Below are 19,859 nucleotides of genomic sequence, written 5' to 3'. Positions count from 1 at the left end.
GAAATGTACCTACAGCTAACCATACTGTTACCCATTTACCTCTTTCCTCTTCTGTAGCAAAAGTTCCAGCCTATCATTTGCTCGCTTTCCAATCATTTTATTTCGCTCTGCTTCATACTGCCTCTGTGTATTGTCCATGTTAATGCTAAGATTTAAAGCCACATTCACCAATGCTGTCATCAACTTCATAGCTATTTTTAAGGAAGAAGAATCAGAAGCAAAGAACAGCAATTTTAGGTCATTTGAAGCTAAGTTCAAACCTACTATTCACAAGAAAAAAAGACAAAGTTCAGGCAGCTGCCACAACTATAATCAAAATTCTCTATTCTGTTATATAACACCACATCCTTTAAAGAATGTGGCACTCAAAACTGACCATCTTCACAATGGAGTGAACCTCCCTCCCCTCCCCCCCCCAAAAAAAAAATCAAATAATTCAAGTTAATCAGTACTTTGAGTAAAGTTATATAATCTATGATCCTTCTATATTTAATAAAAAACAAATGTGTTCACATGGCTATAAAAAATTATTCTATGACATTTTTAAAAAGAAGGGGAAACATAAAAAGGATCATAAAGTAAGCATCAAACTACTCTCCACACCCCTCCCCAAAAAGTTCTAGGACTAAACGTTATGAGACATTCATTTTGGTCAAAAATGATACACACAAATTATTAGAAATAAGTGAAACTTATCAGAACCAGACAATGAAGAAATAACAAATACTACAAATTCTCCAAAGTCTACTATGCAAAGAGTTTTCTGATGCTGCAATTGATGAAGATCTAAGAAGAGATTTTTTAAACTTTATTCTATCTACTTGACTCCCTCTTCATATCTCTGGTCTCTAATCTGGTCTGTGGCCATTGATATAAAAGCTAATTTTTAAAAAACAGTACCATCATTATAAATGCGTACACAATAGGAAAATCAAGAGTTCTCCCAAATTATCTATAACTTTTCATTACACTCAGCTATCTAATATGTATCAACCCAGGGCCCAGTAATTCATACAGCAGAAGAGGCCTTTTCCTAATGATAAGATTCTAAACAAAATTAACCTGAAAATAATTCAGCTCATGCCTTGTTGACACATTTTTCTTACCTTCTCAAGGTGCACATAGGAAAGAATTAGAAATGCTAACCTGCCAAGGTGCTGGTATGTCGAAATGCCCTGACTTGAGAGTCAGACAATCCTGTAAGCAGTGAAATGACTGTATCCATCATGTACTCATCATATATGATACTATATTGACACTGCCTCACTAATACACCAATGAATTCACAGAAACTGGATTTGAATTTCTTCCACTGAGGACCAGCCATGGTGAGTGGATAATCTCCACTGTCCTAAAATAAAATTTTCAAATATCAATCTCCTTGCAAATATTGACAGAAAAAAAATGCTATATGTGTAATAAACACTAATAAAGATACATCTTACCTTCTTACTGTACTGAATCCAAAGCAAGGAATATTAGAGGGACTAAAGGATTATGGGGAGGAGGTAAGGAGAGAGATCTTTTTATCTTGGAAACAATTTTAGCTTTCCAATATGGGTATTCAAAAGAAAAACTTAAAAACTGTCCAGCATTAATAAACCCAAGTGGCCATCATCTACTATTATGGTACAGCAATTAGCAAAAAATGTTAACTGTATAAATGACTAATGTGATATACAATGGTAACATAAAATACAATTTTCTTCTCACATATTCACACAGTTCATATTCTTACAAAGACTTCAAATAAAAATAGTATCTATATCAACTGACACCACTAGAGAATTCTGGCCACAAGGACTGTAATGATATTCCTATCTAACGCTTATCTGTGTGCCTCAAGAGTCTGTTTCACTACAGAATAGCACTTAGTAACTTATAACCCAAGTTCACAGTGTCATATACATTCCTCTTTTCTATTCTTCTTTGGATAAAGAAAAGATTGTAAAGTTCATAATAATAAAGAAAAAATGACATTTCAGAGAAAAGACTAAAATAGGAAAGCATAACAGTATAGCTTTCTCCAAAATAATTTTCAGTTCACTCAAGCACTGCACTTTAAAAGCATTTTTTAAAAAACCCACACAACAGCAAAACTAAGTACCACCAAATGCCAATTTTTGTCAAGGAAAGTATAATGGCTGCATATAATAGTTAATAGCAAATTTAACAAATCCCACTTTTCCCAGGAATTCATTATGAGTCTTCAAGAATACAGTAAGTTTAATTACTTGGTTTTAGGACAAGTCCTGATACACTATACTATTAAGAACCTAAGGTGTGACTATTTAAAATGTCAATGGTGAAAGTTTTGCACTAAGAAGAAAAGGGCTGGTTTTGCATACAACATTGTTAATGGAAAAAAACTAGGAATGTGGCTCAATACTTTCAACCTATAAAATGGTATCCTCATCATTGTTTTTACGTTATTTTAGAAGCAATTATAAATCTCTGGAAACTGAAGACCCTAATTTCTTTTCTTTTTTGAAGTAACTATTAATTTACATACTCTTAATTCATCTAGAATTGTCATCTTAATTCATTACAAACAGTAGTTTAATTTTTATTCAGGTCCAATTCTGATGCCCCTTCATGACATAGCAGTTACTGTGAGGTGTATTAGCAATGCCAGCAGAAGAGGGGTCAGTGATGACCACTTCTTAAGAATCAATCTCACCCAAGTTCAGAAAAGAATATCACTAGACTTAGGTAAACTATTTGATCAATGACTGTTAAAACACAATAAATTATTTCCAAGAGTAAACACCATACTCATAATAATGCAATCACAGGTCAAAGAAAAATTTAAAGTATCTAAATTTATGTCAGGATTTCTCTTTTAATTAACACAATCTAATATTAAAGATGAAATTAAAGTAAAAACATTAGCCATTATTATTTGTCAACTGCTGGATGACTGATTTGGAAATATTGACTTGCTGAGATATATCAAACTTTTTGCCTGACTAGCTTTTAGATGTTTTTATTAGTATTGTATTACAAAGCCAAACTAGCTAAGGAAGTTTTATAATTCTTTGATAAATAATAACAAAGAAAACACTTTTTTTCAAGTTAATAAGGGTCCTTTTTTAAGCTAATAATATGAACTGAAGGAATTGGTGAAGTTGGCTGGCCAGTTTTCAAATTCTACTTAGCCGTTTTTATCCCTAAATACATCTAAATAAAAATTTTACAGTAGAATACCATGACAAAAAAAAAAAAAAAAAAACCCACAAAGATCAAATGCTTACTACTTTAATAAGTATATCTTCACAATCAAGCTAAAATAATCATTTTTAAAATTCTGAATTATAAAATTAATTTGGTCCACAAAAATGTTAGCTTTTATTCTTCTTTCTGATGAACAAAGCCCAAATTTTGACCAAATAATGGGGACTATAATTTAATATTTTTCCTAAGAGACCGATGTTGGCAAAAAGTATGTATTTAATGGACATATTTAATGATTACTCTTTAATGATTTTATGATTTACTCTTTAATTTAATGATTACTCTTAAAATGATTTTTAGATGCTTTATTTTCTTCATTTGAACAATAAACCCCCCCTCAAAAACTAGATTCTATAATATAGAACATATAGTTCAACAAAAACCATAAACTTATCTTGCATTGGGAATTTGATTTTAAAAAGATTAAACCAAGAACATCTGACGAGTAACAAAATAATAATAGCTACAAATGACTTTCTCAAAACATTTAAGTTACCTCATCAAATTCTTCTGTCATCTTTCGAATTATTTCAGAGTTCTGCATGTGCCTAAACATTTCAGCTGTGACAACTCCTACAATTTAATTTGTAAAAAGTGAGAGTTTAGCAGGGGATATACTGAAATAGAACAATGATGAATCTGAAGCAATCAATAGGCATATAACAATAGAAAATTCTATATCAATCCTAACACTCAAGCCTGGAATTAGAGCAAAGACAAAAAGTTCTGAATAAAAAGTAAGGCAGGTACAGAGGAAGGAATACTTCTAGCAACTTCAACAATTTAAACCAAGGCCAGAATACAAGGGAAAAAGCTGTTAAAAGGCCTCTTTAAAATAAATAATCTTTAAAAGTCTCTTATCACTAGATAAGTATTCAAAGCATGTAAATAAACAGCATTCAAAAGAAGAATTATAACTGATTAACAACATTAAAGAAATGTTTCAAATTGCTAATGATAAAAGAAACAATGACAAAAAGGTCTCATATACACCAAGAAATTTGTAGTGGTAGTTTTTGTGATAGCAAAGGACTGGAAACAACAAAGTAGAAGCCAAAAGACTTAGAAGGGATTAACAAAATGTGGTGCATGAATGGAATATTATAATGTAAGAAATGACAAAAACTTTGACTAGGGAGAAGCAACTTATATGAATTCATAAAGAGTAAAGTAAATAGAACCTGGAGAACATCACAAAGAGTACAACAAAGTAAATGGAAAGAACAATAACAACAAAACAATAGAAATTAAGCTTTGCCTGAAATAGGAGCTAACAAAAATAGTACCTTACCCTCAATTTTTTTTCCCAAGATGGGGAAGATCATAGTGATGTTAGACAACAACTTACAACTTTTCACGAAAAATTCATTTCTTAAACATTTTTCTTCCTTTTTTTATCCTTTATTATGAGAAAAGTCTTCTATGGAAAGGGGAATAGAACTAAGTAGTGGGAAATGTAAGTGGAACAACATTAAAAAATTATTTTAGGCCTCAGGTAAGAAAAAGATCCATCACAAAGCCCACTGTCTTCTTTCCTCAGGGAAAATCTGAGCCATGTTTAAGGCATGAGGACAAAGGGTAAAGACTTAGAACTGTGAGGAAAATTAGCCAGGCCCTAGATAACTTTCCTTGCACAAACTTCTGAAGACAGTAGAGGGATTTAGATGGCTGCAAGAAAGTAGAACACCGGAAAGAGGAAAATTACAAGGGCATGTTTATAAGAGATTGTTGAAGACACAACCAATCAAACAATATTCTGGGGCAATTAGGGTAGGGGCAAAATGTATCAATATCTCAGTATTCCAAGGTTTCATCTAAACCTAAACGAATTAAGAAGATGTAAGTTTAACAATTCAAAGGAAGCTTCATTCAGCACCTTAAGTACTTACTCTGAGCAATATATTGTTCTATGAAACATAGAGATTAAGGAGCTTAAAATACAGGGGGAGAGCTGGAGACAACCCCAACCCAAATAACTGAGATACAAGAAGAGTGTGTGATAAGTGTCAAAGGACTGACCTAGAAAACTCTGAGAATCACTTTCAGCTCCTCTCTTTTCTTTCCTCTTGAGGGAGTCGGGGGTGGGGAGCAGTGTTGAACAAAGGGAGTAAATGATGGGTTAAATAGATAAAAGAATTTTTGTTCAGGGAAGACTTCCTTGAAGAGGTAGTACCACTTGGAGTATACCTTAGTCCTCCCCTTTCATTTAAGCTGAACAAAAGGAGGTTTTCTTTTTTGGGGAGTAGAGATAAAATAAAGGCAGAAAAAGGTTGGTTCCAGCCAAATTAAATATAACTGTCTCACCTGATTTTCCTTCACAATAGCCTCCCCCACTACAGCTAATCTTGGCCCTCTTCTCAATCCCTTTACAAGTATATCACTACTCGATACCTTCAGCTGTTCCACTTCTTAGTGTCATGTATGGAACAGAATGCATACATATGTCTTACCTTTACAGCCTGAACACTGGATAAAAAAGTTGATGAGATCAAGAAGTGAAATATCCCGGTCATGCTTATATGACTCTATCCAATCATCCACCACAGACTGGAGGAGAAAAAAATAGAAAATAAAATCGTCGTTGAATTTTCACATGTGCTATTAAAAGGGAGGGGGGGGGGAGAGAGAGAATTACTATTCTGAAGATCTACTTATATGACTATCCAATCACCCAGTGTAGACTGAAGGACAAAACAGAAAATTGTCATTGAGTGATGTGAAAACGTGTGCAGAGGGTGGGGAGTTTCATATCACTGTTGTGAAAAGTCTATCCAACATGAAAATATTTCATATAACATTTTTAAGAAGATAAAATCCAATTTGGTAGATAAGATATTAAAAAAAAAAAAAACGTAAAATGAAAAGAACATTTTCATTTTCTCTGCAATAAAAGAAAGCCTAAAACAAAGTCAAATTCTTGGAGAGTAATCATGTTCTTCCCTAAAATAGTAAATTTTGTTGATAATATAAAACATTAAAGCTAACATTTTTCATTTATGAGGATTGTAGAAATCATCAGTGATTGAGGAATTTAAGAAATTTGAGCCTTGAGAGAGAACTTCTAGATCACACAGCTAATAAAGCAGCAAAGCTAATCCACATCCATTTCCTTTTCCCTAGACTCCACTCTTTCAATTCTGTTGCTTCACAAAAGAGATACCTAAGATACATAACTGGAATAATCAGGATCCACATAAAATATTTAAAATTTGTTTCTAAAACTAGGTAGGAAATTTTAAATAGTACCTGCATCGCACTCTTCCCCATTTTGACAACTTCAAACAGCATCATGTTTTCCACTCCATTCTGTTGATGATGCCCATTCATTCGGTTTGGACCAGAAGGTTTTCCTCCTCCATTTCCACCCTTCCCCTTATCTCCAGGACCTTTTTTGCCTTTCTTACAAGTCTGTTAAAAATAAAAGATATTTGTACAGTTCAAGTAGGCTTAAATAAAATTTTTCATTTATGAATTTAAAGAGAATCCCTCCCCAAAAGGTTTGTTGCAAGATCGAATTTCCCAGCCCAATAATTACATTAAGCCATTTTGATACTTCTCCAGGAGTGAGAAACTGGCTTCCTAGCCCTTCATAAATCAAGACACATCAAGTCCTGTCAATTTTATCTTCAAGATTACATCTGTGTGTGTGTGTGTGTATACACAATATATATGTATATACATGTCATATACATTTTCCTCTTCTTAAAATGCCACCACCCTAGTTCAGACGTGGATTATGGCAAAAGCCTCAGGCTGGCCACCCTGCCACAAATCTCCGCCAGCTCCCCTTCCACACTCCATTAAGCTACCAAAGTGATCTTCTAACTATGTTGAACATACTTCAGGGGCTCCCTATTACTTCTAGGATCAAATAGAAAATCTTGTTTGCCTATTAGGTCCTTTTATAACCTGGCCCCTTCCTACTTTTTCCATTCTCCTTATACCCTTCATCCATTCTGCCATATTATATAGGATTATTCCCAGACATTTCTATCGAAAATGCAATGAAGTCTTAAAATACTTGTTACTTGGATGCTTAATTTCTTGCTTCCTAAAAAAGTTCACCTAATTGTTAACACTGAAATTATGTAGTTCCAGAAAGTATTTTAGAAAACTGGAATTAGCATCATATAATGGAAGCACACTGGCTTGGAAGTCAGTAGAGTAGGACTCAAACTTGTCCCTACTTCTTTCTCAGTACCTGCAAGTCACCCGACTGTCGGAGACCTCAGTTTCTTCATCTATAAAAGTAAAGTGTTAGCTCTGCTTTTACATTATTATTTTAAAATGTTATTTGTCTCCATAATATCTCCATAATCTCATTTTGACTGGTAAATAAAAGCCACATTAAAAATGAGAAACAAGACAGTTTATGAAACTATTTTTTATAAGCTATGCTCAAAAAGATTTATCTTCATTAGTCTGATGCCTCGTCATTGATACCAGGTCATCAAAATAATCTATTTTGTCATTTATAAGGTGGGAAAGGGACAATATTCAAATATATTAAATTTAAAATACAAAAAACAAAAATCAAGCTGTACTATAAATAACAGGGATTTGTGGTTTTATTTTCTGTTCTTTTTATGAGTGTTCATGTTTTTGAATATTTATCAAATTTAAAGAAGAAAAAAACATTAAAGATTATTGCAAGAATCCAGTTATGTAGGTTGATATACAACTCCAACTTAAAATTATCAGTTAATACAAACCCATTGTTTTAGATCCATTATATATCAAATTTTAATGAAGAACAAGTGTTAATAATTATTTGTGCCAACAGTTGAGAAAAACCCTTCATTTCCAAGTCTTTTACGAATTTTTGGCAGCCATATCCTAAAAGACCACAAGGGGAAGCTCTTACATCCTTTTTTTTTTTTCTTTCTGAGTGAGATCATAAAGGATTAGCAAAACAAAATAAAATTCAAGATCATGCATGGCAAGGAAAGAGAAAACCAAATAAAATTTATCAGAGAAAATTTTAATGCTATATGGCTAATAACCCACAGAAAATCTAAACGCCATTTAAAAATACTTTGAAAAAGCCTAGTCTTATCCACTGGAAGCCATATCACTAACCTCTTCTCCCCCAAAAGACTTCTAACAAAGTTATCAACATAAATACAAAGCAAGGGCCTTTCAATAGAAGACAGATAAAATGGACTTGCATCTCATCAATGTAGAGGAGGGAAATGGTCAAATTGACCAATATTATACCAGATATTTTAAATCAGAGGTGGGATTTTAAGAATTATGTTGATTTTCCCTTGTTCCTCAAACTCTTTTCCTTTGCAACCTTGTGTCCTCTTTCCCTTTTAAACTAGTCAAAATATGGATCAGGAATACTGAGAGAAATCAGTCGTGCATTTTAGAAAAAAATATAGATTTTTAAGTTAAAATTGCCACACATAAAGTATATTTACTCCTCCATTCTAGAAGAATATTTTAAGTTTTGCTTCATGAATGAGGGTCATTACAAAGCTACTTATAAGTTGATATCAAGAGAAGCCTCAAAAGTTGAAATTATCTCTTGATATTCTTTATTTCCATAGATCGAATAGATCACCACCCAAGTGCAAAGCCTTCTCGTTTGGACCACTGACCCTAATAGCTTCCCAACTGGCTTCTTGCTTTCAGCCTCTCTCCTCCCCAATCCTTCCACCACACAACATCAATGTGATTTTAAGTCAAAGATCTTTACCAAGTTGCTCCCCAACTCAAACAATATTTGTGAATACTCACTGACAACAGGATAAAAAACAAGCAAACAAATTCCTGACCTAGCTAAGTCCCTCTACAACCTGGCTCCAAAGAACTTTTCCACTTTTATATTTGTGGCAAATTAGTCTAACTGGTTTTGGCACAAGAGAGTGAACTCTGTTCCTGCAGGAGTCAGCTAAGATTATTTTCCCTCATTCTACACATCTAAGTCATTGTTCTCACTCCTCAATTCTCATCACAGTTTAATTTCTCGTGTACACACTTGTAACACAACCTTCCCACAACAGAATGTAAGCTGTAGGAGGGCAGGAGCTGTTTTTCATCTTTGCATCAGCAGCAATGAAACACACAGGTCCTTGCCCATAGTAACAAATCATGAATGATGTAGCAGTAGATGTAAATATATTCATTTACTAAAAAGTACTTTCTACAGCTTACTCTCAAGACAGTTGGGTACTACAAAAAGAAATCTTAAGTGAACCTAACCATTGCATATTTGCCTTTACTTATGTAAAAGAAGTACTATCCTGGTATCCAGAGCAAAGCTTTTTTGCTAGCTGCCAATTCCATGCTAGTTTTTTCCTAATGCCTCTCTGAGAACTTACTTTCTGATTTTCCAGTGGAGACTGTGAGCTTTCCTCTGAAGGTTTTACTTTTTGACTCCAGGATACATAAATGAAATAGCTTTCCTCTTTGCCAAAGCTAACCCCTGCACTTCCTGCATCTGCCTCATCAATTTACCCTTCAATTGGCATCTCACTTTCTGAGTCATTTAAGACAGGTCTCATCTCCACACCAACCACTTATTTCTTCAACCAATTTGAAATACAGCTTTCAAGGACATTTCTCTACTAGGGGTGGGGGTAGGAAATAGAAAAACCTGTTCTGTCCATATGCCTCCCATTAGTCCTTAACTTTTCTGCAGTCTTCAATTGAGATCCACTCTCATTACACTCAAATATATTACCTAACCAGTCTCCCTGCTTCTAATCCTTCTACTTTCCAATCCATCTTTCACATAACTGCCAAAATAACCTTCTAATGATCGTCATTACCCTGCAAATTTCAATTCTCTGTAGGATTAATCTAAGTTCTATAGAACAAACTATACTCCAAAAAGAACTCTTTCTACAATACTGGTAGTCTTAAATCAGACTCCCAAGCTAGCACATTTGAATTCTTTACAACTATTAGCTTAAAGCTGTCTCTCTGCAACTTCTACCTGTTGTTCTTAGTTCTGTACTCTCAAGTATAATGAAAAATATATTAAGTGTAATCTTATTAAATTTGGCCCAAAATTCTAGCCTATCTAGAATTTTTTTCATCTTGGAATCCAGGTTTAGCAATATCTACTGAATATGTATAACAGTTATAGTTTAAAAACATGTCATCTATGCCTGTATACAAACCATAGGTTAAGAAAGAATTATTAATAATACCTATGTAGACAATACTAGATGATGACCAGTTCTGATGGATCAGGCCATCCTCAGCAACAAGATCAACCAAATCATTTCTAATGGAGCAGTAATGAACTGAACTAGCTATACCCAGAAAAAGAACTCTAGGAGATGACTAAAAACCATTACATTGAATTCCCAATCCCTATATTTATGCACACCTGCATTTTTGATTTCCTTCACAAGCTAATTGTACAATAATTCAGAGTCTGATTCTTTTTGTACAGCAAAATAATGTTTTGGTCATGTATACTTATTGTGTATCTAAGGTTATATTTTAATATATTTAACATCTACTGGTCATCCTGCCATTTAGGGGAGGGGGTGGGGGGGTAAGAGGTGAAAAATTGGAACAAGAGGTTTGGCAATTGTTAATGCTGTAAAGTTACCCATGTATATATCCTGTAAATAAAAGGCTATTAAAAAAAAATAATAATAATAATACCTATGTAGAACAGGGTCTGACTAGAGACTTCTCAAATTAACACTGATTTTCAAGCTTTAAATTTGATTTACTTAACACACATTTTTTTGTACCCAACCTGCATCTCTTGCCTTCCCTCCTCCAATGGAAAGGTTTCAAAAAGAAAAAAAAAACTAGGGAAAATTATGAATAAGCAAGCCAAAAAAATTCCATATTAGCCATGTCCCAAAAAATATGGCTAGGTTATCACATTAATGGCAATGTAAGTAACATGCTTCATCATACATCCTCAAGAATCCCATCTTACCAGTTGACTCTGATCAGGGTTCAAGTTTTTCAGTTACTTTTCCCAATAATGCTTCTAATACAAAAACTCTTTCTTCTAGAAGAAGTTTTGTTCATTTCATATACTCAGTTTTCCAGGTTTCTCTAAAACCTTTTCATCATGTCTTACCACTAGTGCAACATTGTTGCATTATACGGCTATATCCTAATTTATTTATCCATTCCTCAAAAAATACATGAACTGATACTAAGTGAAGTGAGTAGAACCAAAAGAACATTGTACACAGCAACAGCAAGATCATGTGATGGTCAACTGCGATAGACGGGGCTCTTTTCAGCAATGATGGAATTCAAACCAATACTTATAATAACAGGAGAACCATTAGCATCCAGAGAGAAGACTATGAAGACTAAATGTGAATCACAGCATAATATTTTTACCTTTTATGTTGTTGTTTACTTGGTTGCTTGCTTGTTTTTTTCTTTAGGAACTGAATTGTCTAGTACAGTATGATAAATGTGGAAATATGTTTAGAACAATTGCACTATAACCCATATTGGATTATATGCTGCCTAGGGAAGGTGAAAGATGGGGAGGAGGCAGAAAAGTATGGAATACAAGGTTTTGCAAGGGTGAATGTTGAATACTTTGTATGTATAATTTTTTAAAAAGCAATTATTCAAAACAAACAAACAAACAAAAACATGTAGGAGGATAGGCCTAGTAGTTCTATTGCTAGATCAATGGGTATGTCCTATTTAGTGACTTTTGGATCAGAGTTCTACATTGTTTTCCAGAAGGGCTGGATCAATTCACAAGTCAATTTAAAGTGCATTAGCGTGAAGATTTCCCCAAAGCCCAAAAACAAATAACATTTTTCTTTTTTGTCATCTTTACCAATCTAATATGTGTGAGATGAAACCCAAGAGTTGCTTTAATTTGCCTTTATCTTTATTAATGATTTAGAACCAATTTTATGTTTGTAGATATCTTGGATGTTTTCCTTTGAAGTCTACCATTTGACCCCAATTCTACTGAAGAACAGCTCTTAACTGATTTGCCCAAAGCCACACAGTGTCTGAGACAGGATTTGAACTCAGGTCTTCTCTTGACTCCAAGCCAACAATTGCACTGTGCCATTTCAGGAACTCTTAACATTTGGCACCTACAAAGTGCTAGGTATCATGCTACATGCATGGCTTTTTTTAATCTGTACTCTTTTTTTAAATTTTTTTTTAATAGCTTTAAATTTACAAGATATACGCATGGATAATTTTTCAGCACTGACTCTTGCAAAACCTTCAGTTTCAACTTTTCCCCTCCTTCCCCTCACCCCTTCCCCTACATGGCAGGTAGATCAATACATGTTAAATATGTTAAAGTATATATTAAATACAATATATGTATATATATATATATATATATTCATACTAAACTGTACTTTTGATTTGATATAATTAAATTTTCCATTTTCTCTTCGGTAGCATTCTCTATCCCTTTTTTGGCCATGAACCTCTCTCCATATATCTTCCAAGATCAAAACAGGTAATTCGTTCTTGCTTCACTAAATTATTTATGCTTGAAATTGAATTATGATTTTGTCTTTTGTCTTTGGGTCTGGTTATTCAATTTTGAATCCATTTAAACTTGGTATTTTCAAACATAGACATCTCGGTCTTCTCTGTGAGGAGGACAGTTAAAATGCAAGGCATTTGAAACCCACTATAATTTCTGATTAACAGTTTCAACTAAACTGGGCTATTTATTAATAATAACACATAGCTTTTATATAGTGGGGGAAATGCTACTTTTATTCCCATTTTACATAATAAGAAATTAACATTTTGAGGTGACTTGCCTGGGATTATACCAATAGTAAGTGAGGTAAACTTCAAACTTGCTGAACTATTCACTTTATAGCCACCTAGCTAGCTGCCTCATAACAGCTACACCTCAGGATTTCACCTGCCTTAGGATGGTTAGCCATGACTGAAAGGCACATGCTCTTCAACCTTGCCTTTCTAAAACCTACAGTTAAGCTCAAAAACACTTCCTCTGAGACAAATGTATCTTCCATAAATAGAAAATAAGTGGTCCCTCTTTATTCTATTTCAATCAAATCAAATATGAAAACCTAGGTTCCATTTGAAATACCACAAGTTAGCAAAGAGACTGTTAATTTTGATCATACCCTGAAGAGAATAACAAGAATGTTGAAGGCTTTGTCTTGTGGATCAGTTGAAGAAACAAATGATATTTAGGCTGAAGACCCAAGGGAGCTGAGGAAGAATGATTTGAACTTATTTTGTCTCCAAAGACAAAATCAGGAACAATAAGTGGGAATTGCAAAAAGCTAAATGTAGATTTGGTATGAGAAAAAGCTTAGTAATATCTAGTGCTATCCAAGAATAAAGTATTGATTTCTCTATCATTGGTGGTCTTCAAACAGTTGTAACCCAGTTATGAGTTTGTCTAAGTGACTACTGCAGAGAGGCAGATTATAGCTATATAGAAGGAAATAATTCCAAAATGCTAAACTATTAAAAGTGCTCAAAAGTATAGGTAGGTATTGATACTTCAGGTCAAGTAGGAGGACCACTTGCATCAGATATTTTATAAATAACAACTCCTATTTAGGTATAGGTTATACTAAATGACCATGGAGTCTTGAATGGATAGTTTAAAAAAAACACTAAAAATATCTTAAAGGACAAAAACATGGAAGACTGGGTTTTTATATATCAGATCAATGATTCAGACAAACAAGGATATCAAAAGAGGGGTAGAGGTAAAGTCCAATTATGAACACAAAGTTTTAGCAGTCTGCCAACAAAATACTTGTTGCTTAGTCTCTACTTCCATTGTAATCTTTCTCACCAAACCTGAATCCAAACAACAAAACAATCACAATGAAAGTAATTCACAACTTAGTGAAGAAAATAGAATGAGCTTTAGTTAATTTAATTCAATCAAGTACTTATTTTTCCCCTCGGTTAAAGGTGGAGGGAAACGGCAAAGAGCCCACCAATGTGAAATATCGAATATAATGTCAGATTTTTCTTTTTAAAAAATTGTTTTAATGGATGTCCCCCTACTCTGGGAAGGGACAAAATAAATGAACAATTCCTGTCCTTAAGAAGTTTATATGGTCTGGGGTTTGGAGGAGGGAAAGAAGAGGGAAAGGAAGAGAAAGAAATGAAGGGAGCAAAATGTGTGTCACCAAGCTCTGAAAATTACTAATATCATTTAAGTGTCATATTAGCACCAGTATAACTATATACATATAATACATACATACAAACTCTTCTTTGAAAGGAAAAAACATACCTATCAAAAACAATGAGAGTATGTAAACAAAAAATAAGTATACACTAAAAATGTTTACAGGCCACACATATTCAAATATTAACAAATCTAATTTAAGGGGAAGATTTCTGTTATTCAGTCATGTCAGTCACATCTGCCTCCTTGTGACACATTTGGAGTTGTCTTGGCAAAGAAATACTAAAGTGATTTGCCATTTCTTTCTCCAGCTCATTTTACAATGAGGAAACTAAGGCAAAGAGGGTTAAGTGACTTGTTCAGGATCACACAGATATTAAATATTTGAAACCAAAGCTAAATTTAAGATTTTTCCTGATTCTAGGCCCTGCATTCAGCTACCTAGCTGCCATAAGGGGAAGAGGGAGTAAAGAGCAGGGGAAGTTGAAGCGCCATTCAGAACAAATAACTGATACCTGGTGGGACAATGATATTGTTGGTGGAATTGTGAATGCACCCACCCAACCATTCTGGAGAGCAATTTGGAACTAGGCTCAAAAAGTTAACAAACTGTGCATACCCTTTGATCCAGCAATGCTACTACTGGGCTTATACCCCAAAGTGATCTTAAGGAAGGGAAAGGGACCCATATGTGTAAAAATGTTTGTGGCAGCCCTCTTTGTAATGGCTAGAAACTGGAAACTAAATGGATGCCCATCAATTGGAGAATGACTGATTAAGTTGTGGTATATGTATGCTATGGAGTGTTATTGTTCTGTAAGAAATGACCAGCAGGATGATTTCAGAAAGGCCTGGACAGACTTACAGGAACTGATGCTGAGTGAAATGAGCAGGACCAGCAGAATATTATATACTTCAACAACAATACTATATGATGATCAATTCTGATGGATGTGGCCCTCTTCAACAATGAGATGAACCAAATCAGTTCCAGTTGTTCAATAATGAAGAGAACCAGTTACACCCAGTCAAAGAACTCTGAGTGATGAACCACTACATAGCACTTCCACTCCCTGTTTTTGTCCGCCTGCATTTTTGATTTCCTTCTCAGATTATTTTTACCTTATTTCTAAGACCGATTTTTCTTGGGCAACAAAATAACTGTATTGATATGTACACATATATTGTATTTAGTATATACTTTAACATATTTAATGTGTATTGGGGGGGGGGGGGGGGGAAGGAGCGGAAAAGTTGGAACAGAAGGTTTTACAAGGGTTAATGCTGAAAAATTACCCATGTATATATCTCGTAAATAAAAAGCTATTAAAAAAAAAAAACCTGATACCTAAGTGTTTAATAGGGGAAATATCCAATCAACTTGAAAAAATTTGTTTCAATTGATCACACAACTAGAAGTTTTATAGTCTTTGTATATATAACGTTGATTTGATTTAAATTAAAAATACCTTTAAAGCATTTCACATTTGACAGAATCCTTATAAAACTGAGAGATGTTTGCATTTTAGGTAAACAGCCAAAGTTTATTCAAACTACTTTAGAACACTGAAATCATTTGCAAAAATCTTTGCATAAATATCTTTTCTCTAAAAAAAAAAAATTATGAAATCTATTGAGGAAGGAATGCATAACAAGAAACTACTGTGCTAATGAAAAAGATATCAATAAAATAAAATCATTCTAACAGATAAGTGGACAGACAATATGAACATATTATTGAAAAGAAATACCTACAACCATCTGAAAAATTGTTCAATATCACTAATAATCAGAGGAATACAAAAATTGAAAAAACTGGAGGGTCAAGACAAAAAACATCCAACAGGACTATAAAATGTCTGCTGGTGGAACTATTCTTTCAACAATTTGTGAAAAACAATTTACTTCCACAATAAATAGTATCTCACATTCTCTTGTTCTGTGTGTGTAAGTATATTTGTGTGTGTGTGGTTTTTTTTTTTTTGGGGGGGGGGGGGGGGGGGGGTGGTGGTGGAGGAAAATGAGGGAGGAGAAAGGTATCCATGTTTTGCCAATAACCTTCCAGAAAGACCCATCCAGAACCTGGAAGCTTTTTTTACTTACTTGGATCATCTCTTATTTATCAGTCTAGATAAAAGACCTCTTTTCTCTCTATCATTAATATACTGCAGCCAGCCACCAAAAACATCACCTAAAGTTGTGATTGGCCTCATAGTCAAAAAATATAAAGGATGAAGTCATATGGTGAGGTATTAAGTTATGCTTGGACAATATTTTGGTGGCAAAAAGAGAATTTTGAAGCCAGCATTCAATCTTTCTCCAAAGCAGTTTTTAATACAATTAGAGCAGATAATAAATTCCTTAGCAATTAAGCTCAAATACACACACACACACATATGTATATGTTTGGCAATGTTCTAAAATTAAAAGAAAATTTACAAATCTTGCTTTTGTTATATTGACAAAGTTATTCCCCCAATTTATTTATTCCAGTCAATTTGAAGGCAAATATGATTTTGTCCTAGGTTCCTCCTCTCTTTTTTAAACCTTTAGTAGACTTTGCTATACCACATTTAAAGGGCTTGATGCTGTTGCTTTCTTTATCCTACTCACTAGCATGAAAAATAAGAAAGACTTGTGAATGAAAAGATCTATATTCAAGTCTAAGGTATGGCACATTTACAAAGTTTGTAAAGCTATTCAAAGGCATTATCCCATTTGAGAGGAATGGAAATCCTGGGCAGTAGATTGTACAGGTATTATAATCCCTCCTTTGTAAGTAAAGAAACTGAGGCTTAAGTAGGTTAAGTAACTAGCTCATGGTGACACAGTTAATGAAGGTCAAAAACAGGATTAAGCAGACCCATATTTTCCCTGACTCCAAAGCAATCATTCTTGCTCACTACCAATACTAGCCATGTAACCTTAAAAATAGATCATTTCATCTTTCTAGACTTTGTCTAGAGTTTGTTCAATTTTTTTCTAGAATTTGTTCAGTTTTAAGATCAGTGACCAGACTAGCTGAATTCTGACAACATTTAGTTGAGTTCCTTCAGCCTAGTTGACATCTCTGTTTCCTAGTTAAGTACAGGAATAGATAAATAAGTGGAAAAACAGGAAAGTAAAGCAAAAAAGGAATCTACCTAAAATTAGCAAAACAATAAGAGATCACACTCCCAAGAAAGGAAAAAGTGTTTGAAAGGACTGGACCCTGATCTACAGGTTCCTTTAGGACTTGAAACTTTATCTAAAGCAAAACCCTATACTGAATGACTGTGATAGGACAGGGTAATATGTATAACATTATTTGGGCTATTTTGTATTTCCATACCATTAATCCTAATATTTTTAAATCTTACTATAATTTTGGGGGGAAAATATTAGGAGAAAATGTCATCACTAAAATGTCATCATTGCTTCATCACTACACTATTTATAGACTCCTAAAAAATGGGAAATCTAAAGATAAAGATGATACAGAAACATCTATATTAGCTTCCTTCAAGAATATAATAAAAAAGTTTAATTTGAAACAGACTATTCCATGAGCCCACCTACCCCAAACCTTAGTCAGCCTTAAGGCAACATACTCCCATTGTTTTATTCGGTTTTTTTTTAATACTACTTAAAAAAGACTACTTAAAGATTTAAAGAAATTAAATTAAGGATTAAAAGAAATCCTTGAGATTTCAAAGTCCAAAATAGACCAAAATACTCATAGGAACTTATAGGAACAATGTGAAGCAACAAAGTGGGTTTCCAGTAAATTTAAAGAGAATATGAAGTCAAGAGGACTTGAATTCAAATCTGGCCTCAGACACTTAATACTTCCTAGCTCTGGGACACTGGGACAAGTCACAACCCCAATTGTCGGGGGGGGGGGGAGAAGTATATTAATGCAAATAAAATCAAAAAGATATACACAATGACTACAATATGTGGCTATATGTAATCACTATATCAAACATACTTACCTAATTATTTCTTTGCCAAAAGGAAAATGGTTGAGGAAGAAAGAGAAAGCAGAAACTATGTGATATAGACAGAAAAAAATAAATTTTACTGAAGAAAAATGATTGAGAAAATGAACGGTTTATTTAATCTAGCTAAATCCTACTCTTTGGAGAACATTTGAAGATAAAACCAGGTAGGGAAGGCAAACAAAGCTAACTAGAAATGGCTAAAATCAAGTTTCATAAACAAGATTAGGAAAAGTAGCAAATTCAGACTATTTTATTATCTAAGAAGCATAATGGTATTTAATATCAGTAGAACATCAAGTCCTGATTAAATATATACCCAAGAAATCAGTACTGGAGGCAATTTAATTTAAAGGGACACAATGTAGCTCAAAAAGATGATTGAAAAAGAAAAGTGGGGGAGAGAATCACAGTCAATTCTTAGGAAGGGACAGGAGGCAAATTACTATCTAACCATATGCCTTTCTCATTTTTACAAAATCTTTATGAGACAGGCATATGTATGCATACAGGATGGAAATATAAGAAGAAAGAACCAGCTATGGAGGAAAATCATCTTTGTTATACAACTGATTGAAGTACATGGATTATCTGTGTAAGCTTTCCCCAGCTGTCTCAGAGAATGGTGAAGAGATAGGATCTCAAGAATAAAGCCTGAAACCAACCTTACCCACTAGCAGATGTTCAGTTCTCCAAAACCACAACCACAACAACAAAAACAAAAAAACAAAATTTTGTGAAAATTTTGTGAAGTGAAAGAAAATGGTCTAACAATCCACAATTTAAAAAAACAACAACAACAACATATAAAACATTTTAAGCAAATTATAAAACTGGTCAAACAGCTTGAAGAATTAGTCTTGAGACTATAAGTATCTTAGATGGAAGTAACAGATTAACAATAAGCAGGAGCAGGAACCACAAAAGAAAATAAGGAAAGACAGCTTAAGTTTACCTGAACGGTGTTTTCAATGATCTTAAACTGCTCTTGTAAAAGTTCGCCAGTTTCTTTGTGATGCAGACCGTTAAATGACTGACTACAAAGTCATATCCAGATCTGATGTCATTCTGCCACTCCTCTTTCCCTCCTCTCCCCTCGCATCACACCACTCCTTACTTTCCTCCTCTCATAATACGAATAACTACATGTGATCCACTATTCTTGGATCCCTTGTCCCCTTATCTTACCATTTATGTGTAAGCCAAACTATGACCTTGGGTGTTCCCAACATTTGTATACTCTGCTCCTACGGATTAACAATTCTTCTAGACAACGTTACAAAATCATACTGGACTCCCAACAAAGTTAGCTTACTTAATCTCAAACTGGGCCCTCAGTGCTGACCGACAATTCCCTAAATGATTTTCTTTGGCACTCTTCAAAACCAGTTATTTCAAGCTACCTAATTTCTTTAAATCACCCTAAACCATGCCTACAATTTCTGCAAAGGACTCCAAATTATACTACTTCTCCTGACATTGTATGCAGACTTTTTAGACCTGGAGCAAGTAAAACAGAACTCAAATCAGAA

At 33.9% G+C, this 19,859-nt stretch overlaps 1 protein-coding gene across 8 annotated transcripts in view; it reads right to left on the bottom strand.

The window, feature by feature from the left end:
- Positions 1-19,859, bottom strand: part of STAG2 (stromal antigen 2) — a 121,692-nt gene that overhangs the window by 50,758 nt on the left and 51,075 nt on the right. For 7 of the 8 annotated variants that reach the window (XM_031944428.1, XM_031944425.1, XM_031944426.1 and 4 more), the window contains exons 4-8: positions 6,481-6,642; positions 5,685-5,781; positions 3,731-3,807; positions 1,147-1,351; positions 40-191 (exon numbers count right to left, since the gene is read on the bottom strand). In XM_031944428.1, coding sequence (XP_031800288.1) covers positions 40-191; positions 1,147-1,351; positions 3,731-3,807; positions 5,685-5,781; positions 6,481-6,642 — 693 coding nt within the window. Of the gene's footprint in view, positions 1-39; positions 192-1,146; positions 1,352-3,730; positions 3,808-5,684; positions 5,782-6,480; positions 6,643-19,282; positions 19,404-19,859 lie in introns of those variants that run through there. The other variant, XM_031944429.1, reaches the window with a different exon arrangement.

The sequence above is a fragment of the Sarcophilus harrisii genome, chromosome X, assembly GCF_902635505.1.
Source record: "Sarcophilus harrisii chromosome X, mSarHar1.11, whole genome shotgun sequence".
In the NCBI taxonomy this organism is placed as follows: domain Eukaryota; kingdom Metazoa; phylum Chordata; class Mammalia; order Dasyuromorphia; family Dasyuridae; genus Sarcophilus; species Sarcophilus harrisii.
This window is presented reverse-complemented; position numbering and strand designations above follow the sequence as displayed.